Source organism: Cloeon dipterum, chromosome 2, assembly GCF_949628265.1.
Source record: "Cloeon dipterum chromosome 2, ieCloDipt1.1, whole genome shotgun sequence".
Taxonomy (NCBI): domain Eukaryota; kingdom Metazoa; phylum Arthropoda; class Insecta; order Ephemeroptera; family Baetidae; genus Cloeon; species Cloeon dipterum.
Window position 1 is genome coordinate 10087895 of NC_088787.1, and position 12089 is coordinate 10099983.

The 12089-nt window shown below is 41.2% G+C and overlaps 2 protein-coding genes across 3 annotated transcripts; both read left to right on the forward strand.

Annotated features, from left to right (window-relative positions):
- Window positions 1-97: 97 nt before the first annotated feature.
- LOC135936512 (uncharacterized) lies at window positions 98-9059 on the forward strand. 2 transcript variants are annotated; one of them, XM_065479344.1, is made up of 10 exons: window positions 98-471; window positions 700-1079; window positions 3451-3586; window positions 3656-3842; window positions 5388-5685; window positions 5746-6159; window positions 7129-7375; window positions 7436-7591; window positions 7646-7972; window positions 8410-9059. In XM_065479344.1, the coding sequence occupies exons 1-10, from the start codon at window positions 214-216 to the stop codon at window positions 8947-8949; spliced, it is 2943 nt and encodes a 980-aa protein (XP_065335416.1). In that variant the 5' UTR covers window positions 98-213; the 3' UTR covers window positions 8950-9059. The 2 variants fall into 2 exon arrangements, with proteins under 2 accessions (XP_065335416.1, XP_065335414.1); XM_065479342.1 differs by having other exon boundaries at window positions 5388-6159.
- A 926-nt stretch (window positions 9060-9985) lies between these two features.
- LOC135937481 (uncharacterized) lies at window positions 9986-12059 on the forward strand. Its single transcript, XM_065480633.1, has 6 exons — window positions 9986-10195; window positions 10829-11021; window positions 11080-11171; window positions 11235-11384; window positions 11447-11675; window positions 11881-12059. Exons 2-6 carry the CDS (start codon window positions 10835-10837, stop codon window positions 12057-12059), a joined length of 837 nt encoding a protein of 278 aa, XP_065336705.1. The 5' UTR covers window positions 9986-10195; window positions 10829-10834.
- Window positions 12060-12089: the final 30 nt, after the last annotated feature.

Consider the following 12089-nt stretch of genomic DNA (forward strand, 5'->3'; position numbering starts at 1 on the left):
CAGAGGTGCAACACTCGAGATGTCCGGATGACGTACAGCCAATATAATTCGAAACAAAAAAAGCGATTGGGGACAGATAAGATAGCGAGAGCAGCAGGCAGTTCGCTCTGCGCCCGTCAGCAGTGCAAAGGAGTTGAGGCCACCTTGAACATGATTGCGCCGTCGGGCTGAACGGTTGCACACTGTGGTTGGGTCTTCTGCAGCTTCGCAGCCATGGGCCAAGGGTGTGTGTCCAAGAAAGAGTCGATGAAACTGGGGCCGGAACCCAACCAGGGTCGCTACACGGCCACCTTTGCTCCGCCGCTGGCCAATGGCAACGTCGGCAACAACGGACACGTCATGGGCGAGGGCTTCGTCAAGAGCGGTCGCAAAAAGGGCGTCTTGCATCTCAACGAGCCCACTGAGGAAGAGGAAAAGGCCGCTAAGGCTGCGGAGGAGGCTAGGAAAAAGGAGGAACACTTGAGGAAACTGGTAATCATAAATTTTGGAAATCGAGGGCATGATCCTTGAAATTCTCAGAGAAATTTTGCTAATTGATGAGGTTTTGGAGATAAAGCTTATTGGATTTGCACTTTCCTAAAAAAAGGTTTTTTTTTTCGAACAATCATCCGCAATAAAATAATAAAATTTTTAATTGCGTCTTGACATTAGTCTCGATTGCCTCTTAATCGACACCTTCCCGATGATGCTCATTTTAAGGAGGAAGAAAAGCGGCTGAAAGCAGAAGAGGAGCGCAAGCAGCGTGAACAGGAGGAAATGAGGAAGACTGAGAAGGCCAAGAAGAAGCAGGAAGAGGAGGAAAGGAAACGGCGGCTTGAAGAGGAAAAAAGGCAGAAAGAAGAGGAAGAGGCCAGGCTGAGGGAAGAAGCCAAGAGGCGGCAGGAGGAGCAAAAGAGACTGGAAGATGAGTCCAGGGAGCAATCCATTATACTCGAGCAGGAAATCAAGGAGCGCCGCAAGAGCGACGATAGCAGAACGAACACTTACCGTTACTTGCAGCTCAAGAACACCTATCTCAATGACTTTGACATTTTCCTCATTAACAACACGTTGATGAGCGTCGAATTCGGCAACGAAAGGTCAGTTTTTACATAAAGCCTCATATTTTTTGTGCTTGAATACAAAAGGCAAATTTTTTATTTTTGATAGAAATTAATATAAAATTTCATGATCTGGATCCAGAGGATTGATGGAGAGCAACAATTGTAAAAAAATAGATTTGTTGGCTTCAATTTGTTTATTTATTTTGTTTTTGTTATCTGTTATATAATAAGCAAGTATCATAAGAGGGCCTTGCCAACAGTTTAAATTTGAATTTTTTACAATTTCCTAAAACATTTACAGCGTTTGTCCATATTTTTCGACGAGATCTGTCCAAAAGCGTATGCAACTTTTTAGGGAAACTTTTTGTTGTGAAATAAAATAGGATTTGAAGTAGGGAGACAGTTCTCACCATTCGAAACGCATGCTAACTTTGCAGCCAATTTACTCAAAAATGTACAATGGCTTTAAAACAATCCTTAGGAGCCGCCCTTTTTAAATATTTATGACGCGCGCGCAGGACAATCTTTTTATCACGCATCTCACGCAATTAAGCCGAGTTTAATACAAATTTTTGGCTCAGCCGCTGAGTAATTAATACCAGAAATCCACTCGACCGCGTGCATGATTATTCAATTTTTATCTAAAGGAAGTGATCTTCAAATCAACTCATAATAATAGCCATAAATCGAAGGATTTTACTGGCGCATTTTCTGCCGTGGACTTTGCAACCCGCATATTATTATCTTTCGCTGAAGAATTCCGTCTTTCTTTTATCAATAACGCACTTGCCTTTCTCGGCTACACTCACATTATTGAGTCAATCAGCAACATTATACAAGAATGCATAAAAAGCAGTACTTAAAAACGAATAGAACAATTATTGCTATCACTCATGATTGAATTACAAATATTAAAATGTTTTGGGCGTGCCCCTCGGGACCTTTCTAAACGCATTCAAGAGCCTTTTTAAATCTCGAATCAATCTGAGGAAGAAGGTCTCACATATGGTGATAGTTTAGATAAAATGCAACGAAATTGATAAACAAACAAACACACTCTAAAAAAAAGTCAGCCACATTATGCTTTGTTATTTGCAAATGCAAGTGAAGTGCATGATTATCAATACGAGAGTAAATATCGTATATACGTGTGTCACAATCAATTACAATGATAATTATTAGCCTCCTCCCAAAAAAGCCAACTTTGTCGATTGGCAGCATCAGACTCTGCAATCGCCAGCCGCAATTCGATGTCCCATATGGCCGCACTGATGTTAACAACAAAATGCGCGATAAAAATAAAAATAAAAGGAACGCATACAGATTGGAACCTGCTCTCTGCGTTTACAACAAAATCCACCTGTTATTTGATTGCAAAGCAAATCACAGGAAATGCGTAGCGGTGTGCGCAGGGTGCTTGATATTCTGTTCGTCAGCAGCGAAAACACGTGTTGCAATTATCTAAACTGCTCTCTTTTCAATGCCGGCCGCGCAAGTGGTTAATTGCCAGCTAATCCCAAGCCGAGAGATAAGAAAATGCTCGGCCGAGTATGTCACCGCGAGAGCCGCTGCATTTAAGCGTGCATTTTCTGGTGTTTCGTGCGTTTTTTGCCAAAAGCATGACACACACGCACACTGAGATATAGCGGTTTTATCGGGAAACAATTTAGGGTTTGGCAACCAACTTCGCAAGCTTGTTCATTTGTCACCGAGAATTTAAGACCTGGCGATTTGTATTTTATACCATTATAATCCAAGATTATTATTTTTTGTATTTATTTGTAGTGGATTTTCGATCAAAGTCTTTTTGATGATGCTGGGGAATAAAACTTGACGTCCTTTCCAAAGATATGACATCACGCGGTGCGAGCCGCGCGCTTGAAACATTCCGCTATCGGCTGATATCACCCCCAACGAACGGAATTCACACATTGATTGGCATAATCGGAGCGAAAGCTCTTCTATTCCCGAATCTATTATGCCTATTGACCACCATAGAAGCGGCAAACTAGTTTTGAATTGCACACGATACGGGCGAAAAGCTGGCGAATATTCAATAGAGCGGCATTTCGACACTAATTGAACGCAGATAAGATCTTATTTCGCTAGCTTTTTATCGTCAATGCCGGACGGCCCTCGAGTTTGACACTTTGGAGAACTCTCGTCAAGATGCGCGCAACCGGTGTAATGCACAAAACGAGCGAGTAATTAAGCGAGTAACCCACGTCACCACTAAATCCCAGATAATCCAATTAAGTTAATCTTCCTGGAGTACGCTAATTGTCAAAATTTGAAATGAGATGCTAGCAAAAAAATCACCATTGCAAAATAAATCAATCTTACTTCAAGAACAGATCTGATTATTGATAAAATCAAGTCTGACAGTTCTTTTTCCTCACTTTTCCAGGGAGCTTTTCGAAAAGGCTAGGAGCGTGTGCAGCTTGGACTTCCGCGAGGGCGAGATGAACACGCGCATGTCGTCGACGGGGCACCTGAAAAAGGCCGTTGCCCCCGACGCCATCCACGAGTACCTGTCGCAGACGGTGAATAATATATATTTTTTTCCGATTGCGAACTGATAAATCAATCAAACGGTGTGACATATTTTGCAGATTCGGTTTGCACCAGAAGACACTGCCTACGTGAGCCACGGAGTGCCACTGCGGCCCATCAGGGTCATGATCAGCCACGAGGACATTCTGGTCGAGCAGCAGATGACGAGAAAAATGTCGCCGTCCAGGAATGTAAGACTATACGTTGAGTCAGCGTCCAAGGAAATGGACAGGACTAATAAAAGTGGTGAGAAAATAACAAAATATTTATCAATTCGACTGAAATATCTAGAAGCGAATAGTGTAGTAGAATCTTTTAATCTAGTTCTCCAGATGTTTTTCATCTCGATTTCTTAAGCAGTTGATAAACACAGGGGATCTTAAAATGGAGCCGATTAAAGAAAAAAAATTATCTCGCACTTTCACGTAGTGGGCGACAGCTGTTATTCACAAAACGGAATAAAAAACGGCTGTTTTTTTCAACCGTGGGTGTTTATCACCATTTATTATTAAAAATGTTTACAAACTCTAAATCAAAGCATGGCAATTCTAGGAAAAAAGACTTTGTCTGGGAGGACAAAAATCTAATAAAAATCTTGCTGTCACAATTAACGCTTTAAAAAGGGAGGGAAACTGTGCCGCCGAACAGTCTTTCAGTGAACCATTCTTTCACGACACGCAAGCCAAACATCTAATTTTTACCGAGGTCAAGATGATGAGGTCTGAAGTCTGAAGGGCAATAACAGCTGCTTTGCAGTGTTCGATAATTTTTAATTTCAATTTTTCGCTTTTAGCCACTTGATCCAGATTACAATCACCGCAGATTTAGATCAATCAATTGTGTAATTTAATATTTATGTTTGAAATTTTTGTTACCCATTTAATAATACAGAGTATTTCCCGCGGTTATCAAACAAAAATAAATTTCAACAAGTAATTAGGCTCGTCTCATGCATTTCAACTTTGCGGTTCCAACGGTGAGCAAATCTTGGATAGCGAAAAAATACAGAGCCCGTCAGCCTCGGTGAAATATGGCTTGAAGTGTGAGAATTTTATAAAAATCAATTGCTCTCGAGATGAGCTTCCCTGAAACCAGAGTTTTGATGGTCTTTTCTGACCTCAGGAGCGACCCCCAATATGTTTCGAGGGTAAAAATAATCCAATCATGTAATTTTGATTTTTTTTTCTGTACCCTGTACTAAAAAATACCCTTTTTTCTATCTTTATATCCTCAGGCTCTCAAAAACTGCTGATTTCTACGTCCCGAAAAATTATAAACTCTCGGGGAAACATTTTGTTCCATGCTTCGTAAAATTAAAATCAGAGGGAACCTTTTCAAGAAGAATTTATAAAATAAACATAAAAATTACTTGTGAAATTTATTTTAACAAAAAAGTAAATAAAAAAGTTTGTTTTCTATCTAATTAGACATCGTCTGGCGCAAAGTGTGTGGTTTTTGCTTCCTATCAACTCGCATGATTTTGTAAACTCCGACAGGCTCACATTTCTAGAATTCCTCCTGTTTTTTTCCGAGAAAGACCTGAAATACGTGTTGAAAATGATAATTATTACTCCAACTTGTCGTTTTTCCTCTATAAATCGGATTTAAATTTATGTGAATTTTGCAATATTCATAAATCAACTGCAATAAAATAAATTAAAATAGACAAAAATACAATCAATGATTCAGGGGTGAGGGAGATGATGAACAATAAAGGAAATCAATTTTTAAAAAAAGTAATCAAAGCCCAAAGGCAATTGTGATGCACCTCAAAAATTATCATTTCCGCAGGTTACGTGCGCTTACTCAGCATGGACTCGGAAAAAATTCTCAAGACGCGGAGCCAGGAGAACCTGGTGGAAGACCCGCAGGAGGGCTACCCGAGCTTCAGCGACCCTGAAGACAGGGGCGGCGTGCCGGCGTCGGTGCGCGTGCCTGAAGCCAACTCGAACTCGTCCGACTCGGACGACCAGTTCGACGGCACTTTGCCGAAACTGTCGTACAGCAGCGTGGGCACGGCGAGCGGATGGTCGTCGCGCCGGCCGAGCTACCCGAACGTGAGTGGCAGCACCAGCTCGTCGGGCTACAGGTCGGGCAGCCTGCTGTCAGTACCAAAGAGCAACCACAGTAACTCAGACTCTGAACACAGCTACTCGACCATCGCGACGCTCCGCCGGCAGCTGCTGCTCGCCCAGCGAAGACAGCAACTCGAGGGACCGACCTTCAAGGTCGGCCTGCCGTCCAACTGCTTCGTCGGCAAGATGGTGCGCAGCTACAACGCCAACTCGGACCAACTGTTCAAGACCAAGTACTACCTGCGCTCCTCCTCCTTCATGGACTACTTCAGCGCCGTGTTCGCAGACATGCTGGCAATGGACCTCGGCTTCCTGCCCGTCTGGATCGACGAGGCCACCGTCTGCGGCGCCACCATCTCCATTAAGACAACGCAGCAGGACTCCAACTCCCCCAAGACGAGCCAGAAACTGGCCAAATTGGAAATCATCCCCGCTGTTTCCTGCAAACCTGAGAACTGGCCAGCCGGAGCCGTCGAATTTATCTGGAGGTGCGCCCTTACCTGAATTTCTTCCCTTTGGGATTAGCAAGGGGTTTGGGTAGCGGATTTTTCATTTGAAAATATAAAGAAATCAAGCTGCCCTGAATTTTCCCGTTTTTTGTCACAAAAATAAAATATTTTTTATTAAACAAATGCCCTAGTATGTGCCTAAAATCTCGTTCTTGAGCGCACTCATGTCATCCAAAGGGTCAATTAGCACATTTTCTGAAAGCTCTCAACTTTGCCATTCCGACGGTGTGCAAATCTTGCAGATCAATTAAATTCAAACCCCACCAGCGTCCGCGAAGTGGCCACGCATGTGAATATTTAACTACATCGATCGCTGATTGAGGGCCGTCCTGAAACCAGGGTTTCAAACCTGTATTCTGATGGTCTTTTCTGACCTCATCGGGACTCCAAGCAGATTCCATTGGCAAAAATTAACTAATAGTGCAATTTTAATTTTCTTTCTATTCAATTTAAATAAAAAAAAAATACTTTTTCAACCTACAATTATGACCCTCACAAACCATACATTTTTTAGGCATGTTGCAAATGCTTAAGGCAAAATTTTACCTTATTTCAATTTTTTAATTATTAAAAAGTTACAATTTTGCTTATAAAATTCTATCAATTTCAAACAATATGTTTTGAGTTTAAAAGTTGTGTGGCGTTTAAATTAGTATATTTTGGCACCAATTTTAACGTTTTAGCGCCAATTGAAATCATGATATTCTCATTTTATGAGCGTCGAGAGGAGCGTTTCTCTAGATCCTCCAGATTTTACCCCGATTTTCTGGAAAAAAACCATCAATTTTTTTATAAACTTGTTATTTTGACATATGAATAGCACCCTAAGCCCTAACAACATAACAAAAATTAAAACAAAATCGCAAATCTTGATCTATCTTAGAAGCATCCATAATAATATTAATTTCTATGCTTTGAAAAAATAAATAAAAATCCTACTTAAAACAGGAAACGCATAGAGGCGTTTAACCAGCTCACCCAGACGAGGTACAGTTGGCCGTCGACCGAAATGGTGCGTGAGGCGACTACCAAGGGCTATCACCTGATCCCCGTTGGCTACATTCCCAAAAAGGTTTCCAACCCGTGGTTCGATCTCGAGTGGAAAATCGAGTTTCCCGAGGCGGAAAGATACCTGGAGACTTGTCTCAGCGACACGCAACTGAGGTGTTACATTTTCTGCCTGCTCCTCTTCCAGGTAAAATCCCGACCGAGTCTTGAAAATTCGATGAAATAAAATTTTGAACCATCTCTCCAGGTGTTTTTCAAAAGGGACGACACCGTGACTGAAGACCATTTGCGACACGTGATATTCTGGCAGGCGGAAAACTTCACAACGGCCTGGGCCAACTACGAAATGCACAATAATATTCGCGCCGTGTACGATAGTTTGTACGAAAACCTATCAAATATGGTGGGTCTTAGAATTAATTTAATTATAATAATAATAATTCCGTTAATAATGTAGGAGCTGCCGAATTATTTCATCAGGACGAGAAACGAGTTCCAGCAGATCCAGCAGAAGCAACTGCAAGGCGTGCAAAACGCCGTGAACAAATTCAGACAAAACCCGTTGGGACACATCATCGCCGCCCTGCGCCGCCTGCAGATCCAGGGAAAGGATCTCAGACTCAATTTGAGCAGACTCGTCGAGTTGATCATGTCGCAAAGTACGATAATGATGATCAACCCTGCGCTGGGCACGATGACGAACAAACCGCTGCCGAAAAAGAGAGGCTCTGAAGACAGCGACGGGCTGTGGAAAAACATTCGAAAAATTGATATGGTGACGATGGTGAGTCAAATACCACGCAAAATGGGAATTCAATTAAATTGGGAATTAAGGTTGATGGACCATTCTTTTCAGGGTAAAGAGGTTCATCTTCCCAGTAAGATATTTAAAAGCTGCTAGTTAAAAACGAAGAGTTTAATCAGTGGGGGCCAGATGTGCAATAAATTTAGTTACCACTGCGCAGATCCAAGATGGCGTCTGCATGTGGGAAACAAAAAGCTCCCTTTGGAGTGCCGTACGAGTGTCAAGCGTTTGTTTTTACGATCCAAAAGACACAATTAGTACAATGTCACAATATTGACGAAAACTTTATTCTTTTCGTGCATTTTCACGTGACCGTTTTTTCGCGCCATATTCCACCGGACGCCATATCTGCGCGTCGCACGAATCTGGTCCCCGCTGAGAGTTTAATAACAAAAGGATTTTCCATCTTTTTCCAGGACCAAAAGAAAGCGTGGAAAATAAAATACATGGAGTCAACGATGCAACAGCGCCGGCAGATCGAACAGCAGCTGCGGCGAGAGTCGGAGACCCCGAAGACGAAGCAGCAACTGGAGGTGATCGTGCCGAAGGACGCGGTGTTCGACTCTCCGCGGCGGCTGCTGATCCTCGAGTTCTTCATCGAGCACTTCGTGGGCATGGTGGCAAACCCGATGACCGGCAGGGTGTCGTCGGACGTGCTGCAGCACGCCAAGAACCTGCTGTGCCTGTACACCGAGCAACCGAGCCACGATTCAGAGCGCACCCTCGAGTGGCGGGCGCTGCTGAAGCGGGTGCGCACGGCGCCGAGCTCGCAGGCCCGCCAGCGGCCGCAGATGCAGCTTCCGACCGAGGGCGCCAACGAAAACTGGACCATGCAGAGTGTGGCGGTGGATACGTGGCGGGGACGCCGTCTCATGATGGACGCGCCGCCCACCATGGTCTTCCACAGGGCCGACGAGGAGTCCGAGGTCGTCTCCACCGACGGCACAGACTTGTGAGAGTTTTACTGATCTGATTGTGAGAGTGTGTGCGTCCGTGCGCAAAGACTTGACTTTTATCGCATCATTCAGCTGTTAAGTGCAATAAAAATACTAATTTATATACTCGATCTTCCAGTGTTTCACTTAAAGGAAAATTAATTCTGCTGTAAAATATTCAAGAAATAAATTTTCATTCCTGTATTTAAGAAAGAGTGAATTTCCTGATCAATAAAAAAAGAAAAAATAATGACAAACAATAAATCCTATAAATTACAACTCAATGCTCTTTTCCTGCTTTCTGAAACATGAAAATCAAATATATTATGCCTTACCAAAATTATACTTTTTCTTGTTTTTTACTAATATAATCTTCCATGATAATCTTGCATCAACATTTTATTGTATGAAATTTTTAATATATTTTATTAGTTGGAATATCCAAACGTTTTTCGGGTTTTCCAAATTATTCTACTTTTTTATTAATTTGACATCCAACACATAGATGATTTTTTGCATAAAACAAGACACAAAATTATTAAAATTCAGAAATAAGGAAAATAAATTATTTTACAAAATTATTTTTTTTAAATTTTCAAATAAAGTTTATCTACCATTATTTTTATTTTCCTATAAAAACTCCCGATGAAATTTTACTTGTTGCACGATGGAAATAATACTAGAGAAAAGCAGGATGATCTAAATTACAGTCTTGGAATTCGCGCTGCTCTTGCGTGTGTGGCTATGCGCTAGAATTCCTAAAAATTGAAGAAGGCAGAACATAGCTGAAGCGTGACCGCGCGCGATCACAGTCAAGAGGTGTTGCTGCATGATACCAATATATTATGCAATCAGGGGAAGCGCGGGAAAAAGTTGGGTTCTTGCTCTGCTCGCAACTCGCAATGTCGCAATAGCTCTCTGCTTGTCTCTGGCTGGTAGGTGTGCTGGAGAATGAAAAAAGTCGAGAAAGCGGGGAGAGCTGCAGCTTTAGCTGGCGCCGCTGGAGGGAGAGAGGAGAATAGACGAGTGTTACTCGTCGGAAGGAAAGTTTCTGAGTTGAGGACGCGACCGACTAGACTAGACCACAGCGAAAAGTTGGCGAAGGACATCACCAGACTGACCAGACATTCCGGTCGTTTTCATCCTCCTAAACTTGGAAGAAGTAGGTGGTTTTATTCTACAGAACGCTTGGATATCGGGCTGGACGCAAAGAATTTGAGGAGTTGAAGCAAAGCGGAATACGCGTACATTCCAGCACCAGCAGTATGTCGCTATTAATTTTTTTACATATTTAAATGTATGTACATTATTATGATAATAATTAATGTACATAATATGTGCGCATAATGTTTTATGATTGCGAGAAAGGTCATTGTTACAATGAACAATGTTACAATGTGCATATTATGGATATTATTATGCACGTAACTCTCATTTCGTAGCACGTCGTTTATGATACATAATATATTACATGCATTGTTATTCCTAATTATCTAGATACTTACATTCGTCCATTTTAAATTATACAAAAATTATTTCTCCTGCGTTTGTCGATTCTTGTCTTATTAGTTTCAAAGTAAGCTTTTAATTTATGGTTCCCATGGCTTAATATTACATTAATGCGCATGCACTGCTATTCGTTTTTCCATTAGATACATACATTTATATAATATGTACATACATACCATGGTTCCAAAAGTGTATAATGGTGATCCAAGATTTTTTATTAATATATATATTATGTATATGTATTATGTAATCTAACAAATAGGTAAGCAGGTATATAATACGTCTGGTATGTGTAATGTTTTTGCATACATACATATTTATTATTTTGGCAGAAAAGAAGTCTTCATTATTTTATTGTATGTATGAAATGACATCCTACTTTTCTGTACAGAGAGCCATGGATTCAGATGCATCACTTAACATCACAAACTACTCGGTGCCTGATGAAGCTGATGAAAGGGATGAGAGCAAGGGTGAAAGTATCGGAAGTGTTCCCTCCAACGTGGAAGAAAATAACGACACAATAGAATCTGCCACTGATGCTTCGTCCTCATCAGACTCTACAGCAGAGCAAAATGAACAAAGTAAGTTTACTTAATGTGAAAATCTTTGTGAATTATTTTAAATAAATTTTGTGTTCAGCAATTAACTGCTTTGATCTCATGGAGCGCAACGACTGCCCAGAACTATTCAAGCTGTTTGTCGAAAATGCCAATGATGACGCAGCGCTGCGGGTAGATTTTATTTAAATGATCTTTAATTATGTACTTTTATTTAATTAACTTATGTCTGGATAGATCTCTGCCTCCAATTATGCTGGGTCTTTGAGTTTTGAACAATACATGAAAGAGGTGACCACTTCTGTCTTTTTCGCCATGGGATTTACCAAAATCTCATCTATTCGCTTTGCTAATTTGGAGACCGCTGTCAATATGGTGTCAGATCAGGTAGATTTAGCGTCGATAAACCTCATCAAGACATAAAATTGTTGTTTGCTTCTCTCAATCAGCTAGAAGATATGCGAGTGGAGAAGATGCCGTATCAACTTTCTATCGAAAATGATTCGAGTGATGCAAGTTCCACAAATGAGACCTATGAGCAACCGTTTCTCAACTTCATTTCAAGCTGCTTCCCTGATGATTCCAATTGCAAGGAACAGGCTAAATTCTTCCTTAAATTCTGCAAGAAACTCTCCAATTGTTTTGCTGCTCAAGCAAGATACACTGGAAATTTGATTGGTAAGTTTGAAAAAAAAAATGAATTTGCCCCTCCAAGCGTTATTTTTTCCAAATTTTAACGTATCATTAGCATGTTAACGTATCAACAAAATGTCAATTCGAGAAATTACCATGAAACTGCTATTTTGGCGTAACTATCCATATTACCACTGGCGAATTTTATAATTATTGTTGTTTAAGTGAAATTCCGCTTGTTCATTTACAGCGCGAGCCGTTGTAAGGAAAATCTTGGACACTCTTCAAGAACGTACAGATGAAAGTCTGAGATTATCTGGCGGTGGAGAAATCAATGCCGAGACCAGAAAAGAACTGCGTCTCCTGTATGACCAAGTCCCACCATTCATCCAGCACTTGGGCCTTGGTTCTCGGCAAGTAATTCCTTAAAAGCAAATAGCTGAATTTAATGATTTATTT